General features: G+C 41.6%; 1 protein-coding gene across 3 annotated transcripts in view; it reads left to right on the top strand.

Moving 5' to 3' along the window:
- The window catches only part of ARHGAP22 (Rho GTPase activating protein 22), a 406,983-nt gene that overhangs the window by 31,330 nt on the left and 350,452 nt on the right, over positions 1-25,201 (top strand). The window contains exon 1 of one of the 3 annotated variants that reach the window (XM_043980594.1): positions 21,139-21,172. The exons of 1 other annotated variant lie outside the window; for it this stretch is intronic. In XM_043980594.1, the coding sequence (XP_043836529.1) occupies positions 21,145-21,172 (28 nt within the window). In that variant the 5' untranslated portion in view covers positions 21,139-21,144. Of the gene's footprint in view, positions 1-21,138; positions 21,173-21,885; positions 22,395-25,201 lie in introns of those variants that run through there. One more of the 3 variants, XM_043980593.1, reaches the window with a different exon arrangement.

Genomic DNA, 25,201 nt, shown 5'->3' with positions numbered 1-25,201 from the left:
ATTATAGGAGGGGATGGGCAAAGCAACTGTAAATCAGATGGAAATGCCCCATTGTCCATATAGTGCAGCAGCAAAACCCGTGGCAATGTATATTTAACTGATAAAATTACATTCGTTTCTAACATTGAACCATTTGACAGCACTAAGAACTTAGCTGGTAAGAATTGTCTTTTCCTGGTCTTTAGTGACTGTGCATTCTAGGGAGATGGGGACTTTAGAACCTGCAGAAGCATTTGCCAAGTCACCTCTCCACAAGGGATGATTTCCCGGATGATGGCTTTGGAGCCTGGGCTTGAAGCAGGGCTGGTGATCTGGGAGAAGTACTGTTCCTCAGACTCTTGGGCTCAGGGTCTGGGCTGTCTCCAACATGGTGGTGGTTTCACTTGCTTGGCACAGACCACCTCCTTTCTCTCCCTCAGTGGGGAGGGGTCTTGTTGCTTCAGCTAAGTCAGGTTGCCTGCCCCATGAGTGGCAGTTGACCAGCAGTTCATGAGGTTGGCAGCATCTTCTCCATAGGGGTTGGCCGCCTGAATAATGGCTCTGGGGTTGCACTGGAAGCAGGGCTAGTGATGGGGGTGGTGGTGGGGAGGGGTAGCTGTTCCCAAGGCTTTTAAGATGACCAACCTATCAATGGCATCTTTGTGGTGATGGCTGAAATTCCATAATCAGAGATCATACTTAAAACATAAATGCCCTAAGATGAGCAATAGGACCTGATCAAATTAATACAGGAAATGCCCAGGTGAGGAAATTACCCCTACTAATTCAAGTCAGCATCTTCTTTGCAACTTAGAGTCTTCAAGAATTGCCTGTACCACCAAGAGTTTGAGTGACTTGCCCAAGATCACACAGTCAGTATGTGTCAGAGGTGGAATCGGAACGCACATCTTCCTAGCTCCAAGGCCAACTTTGAAGACCAGTCACATACCTCCCCTCCCTCTAAATTACATTGTGGGAACAGGCACCCAGGAGAAAAGTCCCTTAAAAATGGCCATTGCTAGAGTGCAATAGGGTAAGTCCCTCCCTTCCTGCTGCTGTAGTAGTAGTAAATAGTAGTGGTGATGGTGGTGGTGGTGGTAGTAGTAGTTATAATGATAATTATTGCTAATATTGTTACCATGTACATATAAAGGTCAGCAAAGAGCTTTATTATCTTATTTGATCCTCACAACACTCCTGTGAGGTAGGTGCTTTTATCATCCCCATTTTAAAAATGAGTATACTTAGATTGACACAGTATAAATTATTTACTCATATAACTATATATATATTTATTATATATAAATATATATACTCATATAGTTAGTATCAGAGGTAAGATTCAAAATCAGATCATCCTGATATCAAGTCTTCTACTCTATCAAATACAACACTATTCCCTTTACATATAATGATTTTTTAAATTTTGCATTTTATTTTCCCCCAATTATATAGAGAAACAATTTTTACCATTCATTTTTAAAACTTTGTATTCCAAGTTCTCTCCTTTCCTCCCTCCCCACCCACTTTGAGAAAGCAAGCAATTCAATATGTTATACATGGTACATATAATGATTTTGATGAGCCCAATCTGTAGGGGTAGTTTGGGGTTAGTAGTTTTGACCTGCACAATGGAAGCAGATCTGACTGATTCCAATCTAGTTTAAAATATCAGGATCCTCAAAGAAGGGTTCCAAGCTCATCCAAAATCCTGCTTACAAAAAAAGAAAAAAACAAAGACATTAGCAACAAGAAGACCCCGGGGCTCTAGATCATGGGGGATTTTTTTTAATGCACAAATTTTGGACACTTTAGACTCCTTTTAACATCTACTCTTCAGTTTGGGGAAGAAAACCAGGTTGTTTTGAAATTAGAGAACAATTGGCATGTTATAGGCCTATAAATCAGCATAGGAAATATTGTCTCATGAAGATTGCCATTTAGCTTTCCCCTAAGGGGTATTATCAAGTGACTCAGGCCATCTACATGAAATGAGCTTTTGTACTGAGTTAGACTTGGCTCTAAATGCATTCTTTTATTGCAACTCAAATCCTTCCCCTCCCTTTTTGGACAGAGATTATACAAAATAATTTATAAAAATCATATTAAAGGTGAGCCAGCACATTGGCTGGATAGAGTGTAGAAGACTTGTCCTGAGGCTAGACCCATAACTAGTACTTTTTGTGTCTTGGTTAAGGGTCACACACACACACAAACATGCTCAAGCAGCCATTTTAGACAAATTTAATTGGGGAGGATTGGGAAGAGAATAGAGAGTTAGAACCCTGGGACAAAGCAAGGGTGGTCTTCAAGCTCATCTAGGGTATGAAACCCAGGGCAAGGAAATTCTTATATCTGATAGCTTCTAGTTTAGCTACTCATTCCAGGTAACTAGATACTAAAACTGGAGTATAACTATGGTGAACCACACCTAAAGTTTGCAGCCCTGTGGCAAAGGCTCAGTCACCTTGCCCTAGTTTTTCTGTGCCAGGAGCCCAGACTAAATGAAGAATGTTTCTTTTTTTAAGCTTGCTTTTAAAGTTTTAATACTAGGGAGAGGGGTAGGGAAAAGCTGGGGGAGGGGAAGGCCTAGTGTTTTGTTCATTGCTTTCAGTCTGTGGTTTCATTCCACTTTGAAATATGATTCATTGCCAAGCAATTTGAGATATTTGCACTGAAAGCCTCTGTCAGAGACTCTGATTGGTGAAGTGTGTCTAGCCTTAGGAAAAGAAAGTGGTCTTGGTAGAACACTTTTTTCCTTAAAAAATGTCCTTTTTTGGGTTTATATCACTTAGATTGCCTCTGTATCCCTCCCTTTTCTTATATATCCATCTTTGATGACAGGATTTTTTAAAGAGAGAGGGAAAAACAGTCAGCAAAATCAATAAACATAAAAAAATGATGTTCTATTCAATGTCCCACACCAATGGTCCCTAACCTCTGGAAAAGAGCAGAGGGGAGATGCCTTCTCAAACCTCTTCTCTGAGGCCAAGTTTAAACTTTTATCATTTTGAGATGTTCAGTTTTGATTATTTTGTGGTTGTTCTTTCCATTTACATCATGCCTTCCCCATGTAAATCACTTCCTGTTTATCCTGTATATAGTTTGTTGATACATATGCTTTTTCCTGTTGTCTTCCCCTCTTCTATTGTAAGCTCCCTGAGGTCTGGAACTGTCTTTTACCTTTCTTTATATCTCCAGAACTTAGCATATGTGCCTATCACATCATAGGTGTGATGCTTACTGATGCTCACTGACTGACATCACTGTATTGTGGATAGAATTTTCCTAGTTCTGTTCCTCTGACTTTGCAAGAGTTCATGAAAGTCTGTCCATGCTTCTTGGTTTTCATCATATTTACCATTGCTTAGAGCACAGTGATGTGCCATAATCTGTTTAACCAATTTCCGGTTGACAGCATCTACTACATTTTCAATTCTTTGCTACTACGAAAAGAGAAATATTTTGGAGTATGTGGGACCTCTATCACATAAATGAGCAGAGACCAGCTGAGCCTACGGCTGGGTAGTATGACAAACAAGATCTTTCCTGATAAATACATGCATATAGAAGACAAGTTACTGAACATCTTCTCCAGCTGAAAGATGCTTCAGCAAGACCCAGATATTGGTAAAGAAAGGGACTAATGCAATTCACATGACCACCTGGAAGAAGCCTTCTATTTTTTCTTTTAACTTTTCTTCTTCTTTTCTTTTTATTTCCCCTCTCACATGTTATTTCTTCACCCTGAAGTTGCCAATTGCAGATGACACCAATGTTTTATCTCCACTGGCAGTCCCACGTTAGGCAACATGGGATGATACCACCCCTATAGACAGAGAATAGACAAGTGACCCTCGCTGGTGCTTCAATGGCACAGAAATCTTGCCTTCCCTTCACTGAACAGGTGTTGATGTGTCTGCTGCTACTGTGCAGGACAGAACACCAAGCCCTAGTTCATATCTTTAGAAATGACTCTTTTTCCATGTAACTTGGTATCACAGCCAAGCAATTCTGAGAACTGGAGAAGTCAGTACTACCCCTTTGTGCCCATTTCAGTAATTGAGTTTGAAACACAGTTTGATGTGGGGAAATATTAGCAGTAGAATTTTTATGTAAAACACTATAAAACTAATGTTTAATTTGGTTTTGGTTTTTGGTTTTGTTTTGTTTTTGTGGGGCAATGAGGGTTAAGTAACTTTCCCAGGGTCACACAGCTAGTAAGTGTCAAGTGTCTGAGGCCAGATTTGAACTCAGGTCCTCCTGAATCCAGGGCCAGTTCTTTATCCACTGCACCACCTAGCTGCCCCCTAATTTGTTTTTAATAGTTTGGCCAAGTCAGGTTAAGATTATTGGAGTTCCTTGGCTCTAATGGAAGACTGCTCACTGAATTCAGGAGGGACCTATTTGAAATGAGTCTCCAACACTTCTCCATCACTCTTCTTCTCTGCCCCCTCATAGTCAAGTCACTTCATCTTGCAGAACCTCAGTATCCTCATCCATAAAATGGGAAGAATAATAATAGCACTTTCCCCACAAGGTTATTAGAGGATGAAACAAAACCATGTATGTAAAGACCTTTGTACGCTACAAATGTCAGCTTTTGTGATTTGCTATCTTTCCTCCAACCTCAGAATAACAGGAACACTGGTGTATTTAACAGATGCTTCTGCTTTCTCCATGTTAGAACATGAGCCATGTGCATAACTATAGAAGTTTTGATGGAGGCCTGTTCAGAGTTAGAGAACTGCTTCGTGCAGGATTGGTACTTCTCAGTTAGGTTTGTTCTCCTTGAAAAATTCCTGCTTCTCAACCACCATACTCATGGTATGGTGGGAAGAGCTCTCAATTGGGAGTCAGAGGACTTGGGTTAAAAGCTTGGCTCTTGCAAATTACAACCTTTGTCACTTTGGGCAAATGATTCAGCTACTCTGGACCTCTGTTCTCTCATCTGTAAAGTGGAGGGTGGTAGACAAGAAAAGCTCTAAGACTGGTTCCTGATCATGTATTTCTATGATGCCCTGATCTTCTCTTGTTCTCCTGATAGTCAATTTAGCCATTGTAAACAAAAATCAGCGACTTTATAGGAGTGATGTTATTATTAACCTCATCGCCATCATCATTGTTATCATCATCATAGTGTGCCCAACTTAAACTTCCTGTGTGTGTGTCTGTGTGTGTGTGTGTGCGTGCACAGGTGTGCCTGTCTCTGTGTGTGTGCGTGCACAGGTGTGCCTGTCTCTGTGTGTGTGCGTGCACAGGTGTGCCTGTGTGTGTGTGTGCGCGCGTGCGTGCACAGGTGTGCCTGTCTGTGTGTGTGTGTGTGCACAGGTGTGCCTGTCTGTGTGTGTGTGTGTGTGCACAGGTGTGCCTGTCTCTGTGTGTGTGTGCGCGTGCACAGGTGTGCCTGTCTCTGTGTGTGTGTGCGCGTGCACAGGTGTGCCTGTCTCTGTGTGTGTGTGCGTGTGCACAGGTGTGCCTGTCTCTGTGTGTGTGTGTGTGTGTGTGTGCACAGGTGTGCCTGTCTGTGTGTGTGTGTGTGTGTGCGCGCGCACAGGTGTGCCTGTCTGTGTGTGTGTGTGCGTGCACAGGTGTGCCTGTCTGTGTGTGTGTGTGTGTGCACAGGTGTGCCTGTCTGTGTGTGTGTGCATTCCAAATTGAGAATGGTGAGATTAGAGAAAATTGTCACACCCTCCTGACCGACCACGCCCTGGCCTTTTCTATTGCCCAGCTCAGGAGCCTCCAAACTACTGAAGAATAAGGCCAGGAGAGGCCAGGCTTTGTAGTAGAAAAAACAGGAAACAACTAAGTGTTCTGGTTTGAGGGGTACTGGAAAAGGGTCTCCCACCCCAAGTATTTCCTTTGCTGGTACCTGTGACAGCATCATCAGTGACTCATTCCCACTAAGCATTGTCTTTATCTGTAGTGTCCTTTTTTTTTTCAGGGCAATGAGGGTTAAGTGACTTTGCCCAGGGTCACACAGCTAGTTAAGTGTCAAGTATCTGAGGCTGGATTTGAACTCAGGTCCTCCTGAATCCAAGGCCAGTGCTTTATCCACTGTGCCACCTAGCTGTCCCTGTATTATACTTTTAAATTGCCCAACCCAATGAGAAGCCATCGCTGAAACCACAGTAGAGTTGTATATAACACTTAGCTTAGTTGCTGAAATATAGAGGTTACTTGTTACTGACTCTTCATGACCCCATTCAGGGATTTTCTTGACAAAGATACTGGAGTGATTTGCCATCTCCTTCTCCAGGTCACTTTACAGATGAAGAAACTGAGGCAAACAGGGTTAAGTGACTTGCCCAGGGTCACATGGCTAGTAAGTGTCTGAGGCCAGGTTTGAACTCAGGTCTTCGTGACGCCCAGCCCAGAACTTTATCCACTGAGCCAGGTTACTTACACCACTAATATTCCTTAAGCAGCATAGAGCCCATTAAATTTCACATTAATTCACATTAGCAAGAATAATTAAATAAAATTTTGTGTTCTGTGATTAAACCCCCTTTATCTACTTCCCATGATGTCACACCACAGTTGAGATCCTCCCTTCACTCCCACCCAACCAGAGACTGAGCTGGGTCTCTTCCCAATGGTTCCATTGTCCCCCTTCTCATCCCCTTCAAGTGAATTCATTTTTAGAAATGACTTGAAAGCATTTTTTATGCCGCTTGCCCTGGATGAATTTTGTGAAGATTGCTGCTGCCTCCCAAAATCCTGGTTATGGTGCAATACCCCAGTGCCAATCAGCAGGAATTTATAAAGTACTCCCCTTGAAGGCAGGACTGGCCTGGACATCATGAGCTCCATGGGCACAATATAGGGTAGGGGGTTAAAAGGGTTAAAGACTATACACATTAAAAAAAAAAAAGAAAAACGCTATACATATTTTTAAAAAGACTATGGATAAAGGGGGTAGGGTGGGAGTGGCAAAGAGTCTGAAGGCACATCTTGACCAACTTATCACCAGGGTTCCAGTGTTCCAGCCTTGTGGGATGTAAGATCCATTTACTGAAATCCCAGAGAAAAGCAACCCATGATATTTGCCCACTAGGGTCCTGTTGGTATATAAAGCTTATAATTAGACCTCGTAAAGACTGCCTAGCTTTTGGCTGTTTAGATAACTTCTTTAATAGTGACCCAAATCATAACAGCAGCTCACATTTATATAGCCATTCAATGTTTACAAAGCACTTTACATACATTAACTCACTGGTTCCTTATAGCAACCCTTTCAGGTAGGAGCTCTTATTACTCCCAACTTATAGTGGAGAAAACTGAAGTTCAGTAGTTTGCCCCAGGTCATACACACACCATTGGAGGCAAGATTCAAACTCAGGTCTTGGTTACTCCAAGCCCAGCACTTCATCCAAAAATGCTATTCTTCCTCTCACCTCATAGATATCTTCTGACCATTATTCAAGGAAGGGGAAGAGGGAAACTGTGATGAAACTATTTGTTCATAGCAAGGAGAACTAAAAATAGAAGACAACTCTCATTAGCTGCTGAACTCTTTTAAATAACATAAATTCTCTTTTCTTCAAATGGGGTAGGGCATGTGAAGGGGAGAAAATATATTTGTCCATTGAAAAGTAAAATAAATCAAAATAACAAATTACAGAGATGAGAGAGAGAAAGAGAAAGAGAAGAGAGAGAGAGAGAGAGAGAGAGAGAGAGAGAGAGAGAGAGAGAGAGAGAGAGAGAGCGCAGAGTGTTCATAGGGAATAAACAACAAAACTCCAGTACCACTGGAGATTCAAGAAGCCGTTAAGAATTTGTGGAAAGAAAACAGAGTCAGAGGACATGACCCTTCACCAGAAAACAGCAAAAGTTTAGAAATAATGAAATTTAGAAGGAGCTGGAGCTAGCGTTTTATAATTTCTGGAGCTATATCAAGTATGATTTTGTTTTTGCTGTAACAGTATTTGGAACATTTAATCCCCCCTCCACCACCGCCCCCCCCCAAAAAGCTGAGTTAATCAGAGACTTCATACCTGAAAATTCAGTTGTTAAAGTCAATAAATAAAATGGTTGTTTCAGAGATTTATGAATCATGTAATAACAGTTGTATGAGGCATCAGGAGATCTGAGTTTTACCTGAAATTGACCTGAAATTACCTGAAAATGACCTCTTGAGACAATCACTTCATTTCTCTGAACCTCAGTGTCCTCCTTTGTAAAATGAGAAAGTCTGAACAATCTCCAAAGTTCTTTTCAGTTCTAACATTCTAGGAATTCCTTACCCCAAATGAATAACTATCATAGTGTAAATTTTGGGTATCCTGGGTGCTCAGTGGGGTTCCAATATCTTGGGGAATGTGGGTTCCTCCCATCAATCACTTGCTGAAAGTAGGGTTTTTTCCTCCTACACATAGGGCCACCCTTTGCTCTTTTCATCTTAGAACAGACAATTAGCTTTTGTTCTTTTGCACCCCCTTAAATTTTAGCACAGTATCATTTGTGGCTTAATCAAAGACTTCTTCAACAATGAAGACTATGTTATTTTATTAGTCCCAAGGAAAGTGTAGTTACCACAATGACTTCAGTGCCATATGGAGGAACAGCTGTGGATAAAAAGCTGCCCACAGGAGCAGTTTCCTAACCAAGAAAACAATGAGGAAATGAAGAGTGAATCTTCAGTGTATTTTAGTGACTCTGAGTCAGAAAAAGTTCCTCATGGAATTAATCACAGATTATTTCCCGATTTCTCAATGTGGTTTCTCAGGCAATGGGACATTTGCCTTTGTTTCTGCACCCAATATGAGACTTCCCAGATGCATTTACTCTCTGTCTGTACAAACTCACCCGTTCCAGAGGGGTCTCTGGTCTGACTCAGAAATGAACATGACCTAGTCACTATTAGAACAGACAGAAAATTAGAATTATTATTTTTTTTTATTTGCTGGGATTTTTTTACCCTTCCAACTCTGGTGTTATTATCCATCCCCATCATATTAATATCGTCCTTTGCTAGTTGATTCAGTCCATTTGTCCATTCATTCATTCACTCAATAAATGCTTGCTGTGTACAATTCATTTGACTCTGACAGAAATAATACAAGAAAATTTCAACCTAGTAGTTCAGAGCTGATTGTTAAATTTTCAGTTGGCATTCACCTTGGAAAGCAGGGTTTGATTTATTTTTTTGTTGATTGGCTAGACTTAGGAAAGAGATGGAGAAAATGCTAAACAATATGAATTAATCTTAAAAGTAAGTCCTGTGGGGCAGCTAGGTGGTGCAGTGGATAAAGCACCAGCCCTGGATTCAGAAGGACCTGAGTTCTAATCCAGCCTCAGACACTTGACACTAGCTGTGTGACCCTGGGCAAGTCACTTAAACCTCATTGCCCCCCCCCCAAAAAAAGTAAGTCTTGCATACATTATTTTGTTTTTGTTTTTTTTTAAGTGAGGCAATTGGGGTTAAGTGACTTGCCCAGGGTCACACAGCTAGTAAGTGTTAAGTGTCTGAGACTGGATTTGAACTCAGGTACTCCTGAATCCAGGACCGGTGCTTTATCCACTGCACCACCTAGCCGCCCCTTGCATACATTATTTTGGAGAGAGAAACCAGTTTTTAAACACTTACTAGCAAAACACTGTATAGAGGTATAAGCATAAGTGCTAGGCATCAGAAAGAGAACAGCCCTTTGAGGTTGGTACAGTGACTAATAAGAATACAGTGACCTGATCTGAGTTTAGGTATGAGGGTGAGGATCAAAACAAGAGTCACCAGAGGTAACATCTAGTAGAGAAGTGGGCTACACCAAATCCCAGTACCCCTCTGGAACTCGCCTGCCATTTATTTTCACAAAATGTCTAAGGATGGAATGGAAATAGCATAAGGGGGTAGGTATCATGGTATGGTGCAGTAGATACAGTGCCAAGCCTGGAGTCAGGAAGACTCATCTTCCTGAGTGAAAATCTGGCCTCAGACACTTACTAGCTGAGGCATTTGGGGTTAAGTGACTTGCCCAGGGTCACACAGCTAGTAAGTGTTAAGTGTCTGAGGCTGGATTTGAACTCAGGTCCTCCAAGGCCAGTGCTCTATCCACTGCACCACCTAGCTGCCCCCCCCCCCTTTACTTTTAGATGGGTTTGCCAAATAAGGAGAGAGCTGGGTTTAGAATCCAGGCCTTCTGACTCCCAATCCAGCACCCATTCCATTATGACTGATATTTATTAGTTGAGGGCCCAGAACTTTTACCTTTTGTTCCTTTCTAAACCTCCTCTGATCACCAAACCAGGCATCAAGCCTTCTGAACCTTCCTGGTCTTTGATCCACCTTGGCTCCCTGGGTTCAGAGATCTGCTGTGCCTGGAACCTAATTATCATCTTCCTCTTCTTCTGCCTCTTTCACCAAAATGTCTTCTAAGATACCTTTAGTATACCTTTAGATGCCTCTAGTCTTTTCCTGAGACCCCAGAGATCTTCCTTGCCAACTCCTTTTAATTTCCTTTCTAGTAGTTTTTACTTGCTTTTACTTCCATGACCTTCTTTTTCACTTCCACTGGGAACTGACTTTTCCTAGGAGTGTTTGTATCTATATTTTATTAAGGGAATTGCCCATTTTGAACCCTTAGGCTCTGGGTGATCCATTGTACCAGAAGCAGATCCACAATCTGGACCGAGGGTATCATCTACCTCAACCATGTGATTCTGAAGAATATGCTAGGGAAGACTACAGCAGATGGGGAGCATATGTTGTGGCCCCAAAGTCCCTCCCGACCCTTGTTAGCCTCCTCTGGATGTGTTCCAATTTATCAATGACCTTCCTTAAAGGTCTCATCCAAAACCAAACACAATACTCAAGATGTGGTCTGACCAGGAAAAGTATGTCGAAATACTATTTCTCATGTTACGGGTATTTGGCATTTCAATGTAGAATAAAGTTATACTAGATTTTTCTCATCATCACGTCACATAATTGACATGCTGAGCTTGCAGTCCACTAAAATCATTGGGTTTTTTTCATGCAAAGTTTCTTGTATTTGTGAAACTGATTTTCTCAACTTACTTGTTGGTATTTATGTTTTTCACTATTCGACGTCATTTTATTGGATTTGTTCCATCCCAACCTCCCACATTCTATTTTGAATGCTCAGTCTGTCATCATCTGCATTCTCTAGCCATCCTAGATTTGTGTTCTCTACAAATTTTATAAGCATGTCATCTATGCCTTCTTCAAGTCATTGGTAAAAATATTCAACAAAACAGAACCAAGATCAGATCCCAGGATCAAAAGACCAGTCTCAAAGTTCACATCCAACAATTAACAACTACTCTTAGGTCAGGACATAGAAGCAGTTCTGAATTTAGGTAACTTATCTAATAGGCACTTAATACATACTTGTCAACTGATTGATTGATTTCAAATTCCACTGGAGGTAGATCAGCAATCACATCTACCGGTTCCTTTAGCATGTTTGTAATATAGTTCATCTGAGCCGGGGGACCTGAAGTCATTAAGGGTAACTAGTTGTTCCTTCTTTGTCTCCCTATAAGCCATTTTCTTCTTTCATTTCCATTGGAAAAGTTATTCTCCTTGGCAAAGAAAACAGAAACAGAATAAGAGTGAGATTATTCTTTATTTCATCTCTCTGTCATCATTATCATCATCCCATTCATCCCAAGCAGCAGTCCTCAAACTAGCCCCTTCTTTGGTCCTCCTCTCTTTTATCTATGTATCTTTACAGATTCCCATTTGCCTATCCTCTGCATTCATTATCCACTCCTGCAGACTCGGAGCTTTTTGTTGTTGCTGCTGTTGTTGATAACACCATTCTAACAGGCCCATATCAGGTATTTGCCTTCCTCCTCTTATCTGCCCTTGCTTCATTTTCAACACTAAGGAACTGGCCATGCAGGCCTTTGTATTCTTTGAATAAGTACCCTTCATTTCTTCATTTGAATTATTTCTGGTGACTTCTGCAGAGGATCATTCTTGAGAGTTTCCCATCCCTCTTGGTATGACTTTCCTTATAAATTGCTAATCCATGGGATCCTACCTACTCTAAGACCTTTGATTTCTGCTCTTCAAAATTCTATGATTCGTGTTAGACATTTCCTCTTATTTTCCATCTTAAATTCTAAGATGTTGCTATCCCTCCTCCCTCACTATTCTTTTTTGATTTTTATTTCAACCAATTCTTTCTTTGGGTTGAGAATCAGATTCAGAATAGGGGCCTGCAGGAAAGTAAAAGTCTGCCTCAAGGCTACATTTCTTCACTGTCTTAGAAAGATAGAAACATGTCATGACCAGCTGTCTGTTGCCAAGATTTTAGGGAGTGGAACAGTGCCTGGTAGTAAACACTGGTGTGAAATTCAGTTAATGTTCATTCCAGAAGATATTAGTTGAGTCTGAGGCAGGGTTGGGGCTAACTCTACCCAAGAAAACTTGTTCCAAAGAAGGTCACTGAGGTCTTCTTGGAATGGATCCATCAAAGTCACCTGATATCAATATAGACATTGCCATAATACTAGAATAAGGCAAGGTAGTCTTGGAATAGTCATGGTCCTCCTCTACACTTATCAGTACATGATATTCTTCTAAGGTTTCCCAGAATTCGGGCTTTCTATCTCTCATCTATCTGTTGTCTGTCTGTCTCTCTATCTATTTATCCATCCATCCATGCATGTATATAGATATAGATATAGATATATGTATGTATATGCGTATATATCTATATTGATAGATATATGTGTATATGTGTACATGCATATATAAGGAAATAGAGAGAGAGAGGAAGGGGGGAAGAGAGAGAGAGAGAGAGAGAGTTGAAAGAACTCTTAGAGGCAAAATAACCCAACACCTTCATATTACAGATGATGAAACCAAGGTCCAGGAGGTTGTGAGTTATGCAAAGTTAAGTGGCACAAGTAGTGACAGAAAGGCAGGATATGAACAAAAACCTTCTGACTCCAAAGGCTCTGTCTTTGAACCAGGAGAACACGTGAGGATCAAATCACTGGGAATGAAGAGGATTAGAATAGAGCTTCCCTGTGATGGAGAAAGTTTGAAGTTTTCTGATGAAACACATGCTGACTATTTAGCAATGTTGCTTAATGGAACCATTTAGCCTATGAACTGCATCAGAGAGACTTGGAGTTGGAAGGACCATAGAGGTCATTGAGTAATACCATAGAAAAATCACAGAAATTGGTTTCATTTCCTATTTCTGCCACTTAGGACTCGTGTGACCTTGGGCACAAGTCATACATGTGCAAATAAAGAATATAAAGAAAATTTAAAAATAATGTTTAGAGAAGAAAAAGTGAACAGCCAGGGAACTTGGGAAAGTCCTGTACAGGTGATGCTCACTCACCTACCCAAAGCCCCAGGAAAACCACTGGATTCTAGATCCAGAGAAAATTTGTGTATCTGCACATGACCCATCCCACCTGGCTGAGATAGGAGCCAATGGGCTTAAGCTCATCCAAGGTATCTGAAGAGCCAGTACCAATGGTTTCATCTGGGTCCTTTCAGAAATGATCCATTGACAAGGAGATCAATCGAGCATAAACTCGGGCGTGAAAGATTAGAATGGAGCCACCATATGTTGGAGAAAAGCTAAAGTCTTCTACTGAACTGCACACTGCTGGATGTGGTTGTTTAAAGGATCCAGTAAGGTTCAGAGTCAGAAGGACCTGTTGGTACAGTGGAAAGAGTTCAGGCTTTAGAGTCAGAAGACCTGTGTTTGAATCCTACTTTCATCACCTATGACCCATATGATCTCAAGCAAATTACTTTGTTTCTCTGGTCTTCCATTTTCTCATCTAAAAAATGAAGATAGACTAGATTGCCTCTAAGATCCTGTCTGCGATCATATGATCCAACCTCCCAGGAAGCTCAGCGATCCCTTCTTCAGTATCCATAAAAACGAATGTTTCTCTTGGGGGACAAAGGGATACCCCATTTACACGTGTAGCAAAAATCTACCAGGACCCCTTTAGTTTCACTGTGCCTAAGAATGTGACTAACATATGCATGCCTTAATTATGGACAATTCTAAAGGGGTCTGTGTTGGTAAGTGCCCCTACTGACTTCACATTCTTGTTCATTACTCTTCCAGGTGAGGGGAGAATCTTTTTCAGCTATTTCATATTTCAGCTGTGTTTCTATCAGATGTGATTATTTACATAAAAGCCAAAAGACTCAATTGACTCCCTCATTTTCTGACTCAACTGACCCATTGTTTTCTATCATGTAAATCACACCTTTAGAGAACAGACCCCTGATGAGCAGGTGCTTCGTACATCGATTTCACTTGGTGGCCTTTGGCTGAAAACTAGGGAGAGAGAGAGAGAGAGAGAGAGAGAGAGAGAGAGAGAGAGAGAGAGAGAGAGAGAGAGAGAGAGAGAGAGAGAGAGAGAGAGATTTAGCAAATGCTTTTTGAACATAATGATGATAGTTATGTCTGTACTATCTAATCCAGGACCGCTATACCCTAATAGAGCAGCCAAGCAGAGAAAAAACAATCAGCGAAGGAGCCAGACCTTTTTAATGTGACCACAAGCACGTTCTTTTTAATTAAAACTCTCTTGGGCTTGGCAGCTGAGAATAAAGAAAAGCTCAGCAGGCAGGGTGCTCATAGCATTAGCTGCATCCTCACCTAGAGGTCCAAGTAGACCAGGCTTAATACTGACTGGGGTCTCTGTGGTGCCTGGGATGGCTACTTTGGAAGTTTCACTGGTGGCAGAAGGGAACAGAGAAGTCTGTGTTTGTGTTATGGCTTTTAAAGCCCTTCCTATCCTGCACCCTTCTACAGTTTTGGTCTTATAGCTTCTTTCTGTCCAGTGTATTGGCCAACTTGCTATACTTTGTCCATCTCCCACTCCAAAAATTTTCACTGTTGGTCCCCCATGCCTGGAATTTTCTCCCTCCTTCTCTTACCTACTGGCTTCCCTGCCTTCCTCAAGTCTCTAAAATCTTACCATCTGCAAGAAGCTTTTTCAGGTGCCTCATAAGGTTAGTGCATAAATGAGCCCTCTCAGATGATCTCCAATTTGCCCTGTATATATCTTGTTTGTACATAATTGTTTCATGTTATGTCTCACCTTCCCTGTCCCCCCAATTACATCGGGATCTTCTTAAGGGCAGGACTATTTTTTTTTCTTTCTTTGAATCTCCAGTACTTAGAAAAGTACTTGGTATATTGCAGGTACTTACTAAATGCCCAGTTGCCTTGACTTGTTCTAGTGACTTTCAGTGTTGTGTTACAGTACAAGAGTAGGTACTATTACCAATCAGACTACAACCCAAATCTTCTGGGACTGGTGCATATCTTTCTCATATTCTATGCATGACTATGAATGCTATACTTTTCCCCCTTCCCAGCTCTTTTACCAGTCCTATGTCCTCCCATGAGTGAAAGGAGAAGAGCCAATGACAATGTTTTCCCCAGACTCAGGTACTTAATTACCCTGTTCTATGCACACCTATGGCAACATTGTATATTAAGAAGAAATACTCTAGGGCAGCTAGGTGGCACAGTGGATAAAGCACCTACCTTGGATTCGGGAGGATCTGAGTTCAAATCTAGCCTCAGACACTTGACACTCACTAGTCGTGTGACCCTGGGCAAGTCACTTAACCCCCATTGCCCCGCAAAAATAAAATAAAATAAAATAAAAATAAGTAATACTCATGTGAAGAAGCAAAAAGAGAAATCATGCTGGAGTACACTTGAGTGAAGATTGACAGAGGCAGAAGCAAAAGAAGTGCTCCCATTGGAGTGTACTAAAGCCTGGACAGAAAGATGATTTGAGGGAAAGAAGTCTTAAGTCATGGGCTCATAGAATCATTGATTGAAACCTGGGAGGGACCTTAGAGGTCATGGAATCCAGCCCCTTTGTTTTATAGGTGAGGAAACTGCTCCCTAGAAGGGTGAAATGATTTGCCCAAAGTTGCAGATGTAGTAAGGACATGAGATGGCATTCAAGTACAAATCGTCCTCACTCCAAGTCCATTTCTCTCTCCACCATACCTGGATGTCTAGCCTGGTAAAGACAACCTGTGTGAGGTATAGGTGGGTACTCTGATAGCTGACTCCAAGTATCTGAAGGACTGTGACTTTCACAAAGGCTTGTGATTGTTCTCCTGAACCCCAGAGGACAGAAGCAGGAGCAACAGGTGGGAATTTACCTAGATTTGCCTAGATTAAATTTAGATTTTGGTTTGATGTTGGAGAAATTTTAATAAAAATGAGAGCAATTTTAAAATGTAGTGGGCTGCCTTAGAAGGAAATTGGTTCCCTTTCATAAGAAGTCTTCTAGGGAAGGATGAAAGTCTACTTTTTAGATATGTTTTATAGAAGAGGTTCTTCAGAAATTTTAGGGTAGATTTCCTCTGAGGTTCTTTTCGACTCTGAGATTCAATAATTTAGTGAGATCAGAATTGGGCTCTATTCTTCCCTTAGTGAAGGAGGAGATGTAAAATAATAGGCTGTGATAAATAAGTAAACTAATTTCTACCCTCACACACACGCACACATAAATGCACACATGTACATACACATACAAACACAAATCGTGTTATTTTATAGTTCACCTTGTATATCTTTCCTGTTAGGGCAAATAGCAACAACAATAATAATGACATTTTACAAGTTTCTTGGGGACAGGGATCATATAGTTTGTCATTTTTGTATGTCTAGGGACTAAAGAAGTCAGGTACACTTGCTGTATTTAATAAATAAGGATAACATGTTGAGGTCATGGTTTATTCTTTATAAATCATTCTTATTTCATCCTCATAAGAACTCTCTGAAGTAATCAGCACAAATATTACTACTGTCAGCTCTAAATTGGTGAACCTAAGATCCCATGTAACAGATAAGAAAACTGAGAATCATTGAAATCAAATGACTCATCGAAGGCTGAATCCAGTACTCTCTCTGCTACTGCTAGGGAGCCACTGGAGTTGATTGAATGAGGGATGGGGGGCTTAACATAGTCAGACCTTTAGGAAGATCATTTTGACCAGTGAGTAGAGGGTGGATTGGAGTTGGGTGAGACTTGAAGCAAGCAGAGTCACCAGCAGACTCTGAGAGCCTTCACTAGAGTGGTTGAGGGGAGTTGTGAGAGGAGAGAAGGGGGTATATGGAAGAGATGTTACAAAGTCCAAATGGCAGGGTTTGACAACAGATTGGATATGGGGATGGGAGGCAAGTGAAAGGCAGTGAGGAGCTGAGGATGGAGGTTACAAATCTGGGCAACTGGGAGGATGGTAGGACCCTCAATAGTAATAGGAAAATTAAGCCAAGAAGATGGGGGTTTTTTTGGGGGGTGGGGGAAGATGAGTTCAGTTTAGGACATATTGAACTTAAGAACATCAGTTCCAGATGTCTAATAGGCAGTTGGAAATGTGAGTCTGGAGGCTAGGGTAGCTGGTACATATGTTACACATCTTTTTCATTTGCTTATGAATACAAATGTGGTAACTTCCCAACAGAAAACGAGTTCCTTGAGAGACTAGGAACTGTTTCATTTTTGTCTTTCTATACCCAGTGCAGTAGTGTCTGGTACATAGTAGGTGCTTAGTAAATGCTTGTTGAATTGAAACTGATTCAGCCACAGAAAGGAATATTTGCTTAAATATTCTATGATTCTTTGCTAAGATAGAAATCCATCAGGGGATATTTGTATCAATATTAATCAAAGTGTCTAGAGAGTGATTATGCTCACTTTGTTCATGCTTCATCTACAATACTTGGCAAAGGTGTTGTTCTTAAATGGTTGCTAAAAAAAAGGGCAGGTTATTGTGTTATTTAACCCATCCATCCTCTTCCACTGAGCCCAGAAAGGTAACTGATTCTGCCATTTTGGAAGTCAGGAGATCTGGATTCTAATTCCAATTCTCAACAGTTGTGTAACCTTCATTGAGTTGGTTATCTCACCTCCCTGGGCTTCAGGTTCCTCATATGTAAAATGAGTGTCTTAGAGTAGATAGCATCCAACATCCCTTACAGCTCTAAGTATAGACTTAGAGTGCTTATTATTCTCAGTGTCTATGATTATAATTAGCTAGCATTCATTAAGTGCACTAAGGCTTGCAAAGAGCCTTTTATCCTCACAACAACCCTGTGAGATAGGTGGTACTATTATTCCCATTTTACATATAAGGAAACTGAGGCAGAGGTTAAGTGACTTGCCAGTCACACAGATACTAAGTGTTTGAGACTGGATTTGAACTCAGGTCTTTCTGAATGTATATCCAGTAATATCCATTGTACCACATAGCTGCCATCTCGCTCAATTCTGTGCCTTCAAACAGCATCAGGAATAAGACCACATGGAGCCCTAAGAATCTTTAGTTTTTTGCCCAAGACTTCATTCATACTCCTTAGTATTGCTTTTATTTTTCCAGCAGTGTCCTCTATGGCCCCATGAATCACTAGAAGTGATGTTTTTAGAGCTGACAGGATTTTGGATGTTGTCTGGTCACATCTTGGGTGTACTTGTACTTCCCAGGGAGAAAGCAGACCTTGCAACTCTTCTTGATAATAAGCATTTTCATGTAAAGTTTTGAGTTCAATTCCATCCCTCCTTCCCTCCCTCTTCTCCCCCTACCCAGGGCAGCAAGCAATCAGATATAGGTTATACATGTGCAATTATGTAAAACACTTCCATATTAGTCAAACTCAACTCTTCTTGTGTTGAAAAATTGCCACCTCATTAACCCTCAGCAGAGAATGCCAATGGCCACTACTCATCACTTCTTCTTTCTTGGACTCTTATTGAATATATGTGTGTATACATATATATATATATATATATATATACATACATATATATATATATATATGTATACACACACACACACATATAAATCTCAGCTGGCAGCACCTGTGGATGCCCCATAAATATTCCTTGCAGGATAGTCTTCTGCAGACAGTCCAACCTCCCTCCTATTGAAGAAGAAAATTATTCACAATGTTGCTGTTCAGTTGTTTCAGTTATTTCCAACTCTTCATGAACCCATTTGGGGTTTTCTTAGCAAAGATAATGGAGTATTTCTTTCTCCAGCTCATTTTACAGATGAGGAAACTGAGGCAATTGCCCAGGGTAACACAGCTAGTAAGTGTCTGAGGTCAGATGAAGATGAGTCTTCCTGACTCCAAGCCCAGTGTTCAACCCACTGGGCCACCTACCTGCCTTATTCACAGTATTTATCACTAAACTCCAATGGTTCAATGGTCCTTCTTCCCATTCTTCCACCCTCCAACCTCCTGACTCACAGTCTATTACTGTGGCTTTTTCTTCTTTGTCTTTACACTGAAGTCCTTCCCATTTGGATTTTTAAAGAAACATGATTTAACCTGCAGAGTTGGGGGTATTCTTCAAGTCCCTCAAAAGAGAAACTTAGAGCTCTGAGCATAGAAGATGATTCCCTAGCCATAGAGAAAGCTAACTATTGGTAACTCCTTATAGGTCACTACAAAATCCTCCCTGTTCTCTATAGCTTCTGGAAGTAAGATCCACATTCCTATGTCACTATTGCTCAGACCTCTTTAAGGTCAGCTCTCCAGGAGATTCTCTATTTGATTAGTAATGTACTCCAGTGGAAATGCTTTTATTAGGAATACCTTGGATTTGTCTCCATGGAAACGAAGAAAACGAGCACTTATTAGACACCTACTATATGACAGGTACTATGTTAAGTGCTTTACAAATATTATCTCATTTGATTCCCTGTGAGGTAGGTAATATTATTACCACTATTTTACAGGTGAGGACAGAGGTAAAGTGATTTGCCCTGTGTGACATCCAGTAAGCACATGAGGTTAAATTTGAACTCTGGGACTTCCTGACTCTAAGTCCAGTATTCTGACCACTTTGTCATCCAGCTGCCTTTGATGAGAAGTGAAACTAGCTCTGTAAAACAGTTTACAGCAGAATAAAGGAATATGTTTATAAATGAATGCCAGTTGCATGCAGCCCATTGACCTGGGGATAAGATTCATTTCCTTGCTGCTAATTGCCATTAGTCAAAGGCAGTCTTTGCCTCTCTGGCTGGTTCCCTCACCCTACCTTCCTTTCTCTGTGGCCCAAGAAGAGAAACCTTATGCAAAGTTACTGACACTGTTAAAACTGTTACCAACCTTCCCTTCCTCAAGGCCCCTGCAAGCCCCAATAGCTTTTATCTCTCCAGGAGGGCTTGGAGAGGGGGAACTGCTGTTACAAAACTGCTCTAGGGGCTTTCATTGCCTTCATTGTTCCTGCTGAAGTCTTTACTTCTGCCATGCAGCTGAGGCAAGGCCTCTGCTCCCTCCCCACCACCATCCCCCTGCCACCCTTTTTGGCCTTTCCAAAGGCCACCAGGACATATTTCCTTGCCTCCTGAAACCACTGAAAACTCAAAATCCCAGCAGTCTCTTCAGGATACTCCTCTCTCCCCTTAAAAAAAAGGGGGGGCGCCTAGCTGGAATGTACTCCCTTCTCACTTTCACAATCCTTATCTTCAGTCACAGTTTGGCTCACTGGTGTGAATCCTTCCCAGATCCCTGTGACTTCTCAAGCCAGAACAGCCCTCCCTGGCCACTCCTTACTTATCTGTGTTATCTCCCCCCATTACAATATCAGCTCCTTGATGTCTGGGACTTGTATTCACATCCCTATCTTTTAACACAGTGCTTGGCACATGGCAAGTATTTAGCAAATGCTCATTCATTCATTCCTTCATGTGTTCTCAACTATTCTCCCAAAAGGTGTTAAAGTCCCAAAGAAATCCCATCAATATTATTAGCGATCCAGACCTGTGCCCCGCCTTACATTATCCCAAGGATGGGAACCTAAGCATTAGATAATAATTTGTTCCCATTTTTAATTGAACCTTGAGCCCTCTGAGATTTCACAACACTGCAAAAGTCAGACTCAGAAAAAGCTGAAAAAAAATGCCCAGATTTGGGTTCCAAGATGGGGTTTAAATGATTCAGTGACAAGCCATGAGGTGCATATAAAGAAAAGAATGATTAGCATTAAATGATTGGTAATTTGGTGTGCTAGGAGCCAAACACTGAGACCCCAAACACATCATTTAGAAATTAAGAGACCGCTGAGCAAAGGAATAGGCTGTTGGCAGAGCACCTTATTAACTCAGGAAGAATGGTTGTGATATGTAAATAGTGGGAGTTAGCATTCCTCACAGAGATCTCCCCACTCCTAATGTTCTCCGGAGGAACAGAAAACCGGGGTGAGTGCAATTTAGCTCTAAGTGAAAAATATCTCCCAACACTGGGGAAAGAGATTTTTACATAATTCCTTCTAGGCAGGCCAGGGAGGAAAAAAAGCAGGCAGCAAAATTAATTGACTCCTCTCCTCCCTCCCCCTCCCGTGATCCGTTTTAAATTGTTGCATCATTTCTTTGTCCCTTATCTATCACGCTCTGCGAGGGGTATTCTCTTCCTACTGCCTCCCAGAGAAATCTCACCTAGTGACTTTGAAAATGGCCAGATTCAGGGGCTTAGATGTAATTCTGCGGTGGCTCCCTTGCAGTCTTGCCTGCACGGCAGTCCTAGGGAGAGTTATCTCTGCACTCCTAATCGCTGCCACCTTGTAGCATGGTGGCCATGCCCGGGCTTGCTCTTTTTTCTCCCTCTCTCGCCTTGCCTGCTCTCTTCCTGCCTCTCCCTTTCTCGTGTTCATTCCCAACCCCCCCCCTCACACCCCCACCCCTTGCAGAAATCCAAGCCCAGCAGTGATTCAGCCCCATCTCACTCAATGCATTACTCAGTGGGCAACCTGACACAACACTTCCCTGTGGACCGGTGCACTTATTATTTCTCCTAATGTAGGACCTTATCAGATCCGCTATGAGTCTCATGCTCTCAGTGCCCTTCCCCCATTCCCCCAATGACAGCCTCTTCCCCTCCCATCTTCTTCTCTAACTCAGGCTTGGACAGGATCTCAGATTCTCGCTCTTGATTTGATTCTTGTTGAGTCCGAGCTTCCGTTCTGCAGAAATAGTGCATGGGACCGGGGACACGAGCCCTAAGGCTCCTGGTTCTCTTGCCGAGGCATATTAATAACATTGATGTGTGGCCAATTAGGGGAAGGAGCCAGGTCCAGCCCCTCATGTCTATGCTCTAGTGATTTATCGACAGTAATTACTGAGGCACTTAATGGTTAGTTTGGATGGGAATTAATTCTTGGCTGGATAAATAATACATTAAGGTTTATTTAGTCGAATGCAAGACATCCCTTCCAAGGCCAGTTGTGAAAGTGGAGAGAAGTGAACCTCACCGGGGAAGCCGGGCTCTGGGAAGCTACAGCCAGTAGGACGGGATATGTCACGATGAGATGCAACAGGGGGAGAGGCAACAAGCCAGGAGGTTGACAGCATGCTCAGGACTGTAAGAAAGGACACGCTGGAAACAGGAATATGTTGAGTCCTAAGATAAGACAGGCAAGAAGAGGTAAGTAAAACTTTTATGCCTATTTGGACCTAGGGATGCTTCTTCACCACTACCAACCCACTACTATTTCTTCAACTATATAAACCTTCATAAAACATTTTAACTGTCCTCCCCACCCCTCTTCTTACACATTGCTGATGGATGTTCAATATAGACTTTCATTCAGTGCTCCAGCTGCTTTGTGGCAGGTGTTTTATGGGCTGCTACTGATGGGTCTCAGCTGAAGAGTTGTAGCATCCTCTGCTTTCCTGAGAGCTCAAGTGGAAGAGCAGCACAGATTCCACGGACAATCAGAGACTGTCCACTAGGAGAGGGCACTTATCATTATAAACGCCGCACAGCAGACATTTGTTTGCTGCATCCAAAACGGTCCATTCTTTACCCGTGTGCTTATTTATGTGACTGAGTCCTTCCCATCTTAGGCAACTTATAGGGTTCCCTCTACTTTTTAATCTCTCAGAGTAATGATGTGGCATGTTACAGCATAGAAACTTTAAGTTTGTAAAACTTTTTTTCTTTTTTAAAAAAAGAGGGAAAGACCAGTTTTTTTTTTTTTTTTTACCATCATGAATACATATAAGCCTGCAGAACACATTTCCTAGTTGAATGTAGTTTTTGGCTTCCATGCAGATCAGGTATTAGGTTCTTGTTAAAACAATCTAGTGGTTATTCCCAAGAGGTCTAACTAAATAGAGTACAGCATGGCAGCCAGGTGGCTGGAGCAAAGGGAGGAAGTCATTAGAAGGGCTTTATTACTTCCAGCACCACAGACAGAGGAGAAGCAGCCTCTGTCCACGGCTGGAAAAGACAAAGGGAGAGAAAGGCATCATGGCAAGGAAAAGACTCAGGCTGAAGATTGTATGGGAGGTGGCACTGCATGACAAAGACAGACACTCAGCCTGTAAGGACTGCTGATCTGTGCTGGGTAGGTGAGCCCTGTGCTCCAATGTGGAACAGGTTGGAGTGGGTGAACACTCAGGTGAAGCCATTGATCCTTGCTTAGACCCCAGGGTCTTGGTTGGAGTATAAGCTCATTTTACCTTGTCCTCCTTAGACCCCCATACATACTCCCAACAAAAGAACATAATTTGTTGCTTGTTATTCAGTGGTTTGCATGGTGATTCGCTGGGGAAACATACACTCTCTACGGAGTTTGTGGGGAGAGGAATGTGCTCTGGCTGCCCACCTAAGGGAAGGTAAACCCTATGTGAGACCCATAACAGAAAACTCTCAACTGGCTTCCAGTAAGCAATGCATCTGTTTTAGGACTAACATATCACTAATTCATACAAAAGGATGTTTTTTTCTTTTAATGTGTTCTCCTCATGAAATGACTTTGTAATACTACTGGTTTGCTTATTTGAGTAAATATTTTAGCCCTGTGCTGCCACCCCCACCCCCCACCCCCAATAGAAAGTAAGTCCCATGAGGATATGGACCATTCTGTCTTTGTATGCCCATTACCTGACTGAGTCAGCCAGGAAGTCACTTAACCTCTCTTCCAGGCTAGCAACTTTTAGAGTTGCTCTAGGAAACTCTCTTATACTTTAAGTGGCAGAGAAGATGTGACCTGCTATTGGTAAAGAGGGTTTCATCTTCCAGGAGTTCCCCAATGAAATGGTAGTCGATTCCTATCCTTATCCCTATCTCCATCCTGATCCTTGTTCCCATTTCTATCTGCAACACCTAGCACAGGGATATTTGAATATGCTAAGTATTTACCATATTTATGCTAAATTTACTAAATCGACAAGCATTTATTAAACACCAAATATCTGTCAGGAATTATGGTAGGTACTATGAATGCAAATACAAAGAATGAAACAATCCTTACTCATAGGAAAGAAGATAGTAAGTTACATAAATATAAAGAGTAGGTAAATATAAAGAGAATAAATGCAACATTGTTAAATACCAGGTAGTTTGGGGAAGAGAGAGCAGAAAGACTTTATGCAGGATTTGGTGGCTAAGCTATGTCTCAAAGGAAGAAAGGAACTCCATGGACCAGAGGTGAGAATGGAGTGTATTGCTACTATGGGAATGGCAAGCACAAAGACTCTGTAATAGAAAATAGAGTGTTTTATGTGAGGGAGAGAGAGGTCAGTTTGTCTAGATTATAGACAGTGGAAGGAAGAGTAAAATCCAATGAAACTAGAAAGATATGTTAGGTCCAAGTTGTAAGAGGCTTCAAAAGCTTAACAGATGTTAATATTGTGTTATAGAGACCACGGAGAGTCATTGGAATTGATTGAGTTTGGGAGTGAAATGGTCAGCTCGGTGCTGAAGGAAAATCACTTTGGTGGCAAAGTGTAGGGTAGACTGGAGTGATGAGAAACTTGAGTCAAGATGACCAATTAGGAGACTGTTCCAATAATGTAGATGAGAGGTGATAAAGGCTGAACTAAGAGAGTAATTGCATGAGTCAAGAGAAGGCGTGAGATGCTAGAATTGAAGTAAATAGATTTGAAATATTGGCAGACTACTAACCCATATTACCAACTGTGCTAATAACATGTACATCAGCAAGCTTGATTTATACCAGTGACAACTTTGCCTGGTGCTACTGTCATCCTTAACTTAATTCAATTGAGTTCAACAGCATACTAGACAGATGATAGGTAGAAGATAGTAGATATAGTAGATACTTAATACACATCTGTTGATGACATTATACACACACACACACACACACACACACACACATATATATATATACATACACGTGAGGGAGAGAGTATGCTAGATGATGCTGGGGGGCCTAAAGCTAAATATCACATACTCCCTGACCTCAAAGAACTACTAAAAAT

Source organism: Dromiciops gliroides, chromosome 2, assembly GCF_019393635.1.
Source record: "Dromiciops gliroides isolate mDroGli1 chromosome 2, mDroGli1.pri, whole genome shotgun sequence".
Lineage (NCBI taxonomy): Eukaryota > Metazoa > Chordata > Mammalia > Microbiotheria > Microbiotheriidae > Dromiciops > Dromiciops gliroides.
This window is presented reverse-complemented; position numbering and strand designations above follow the sequence as displayed.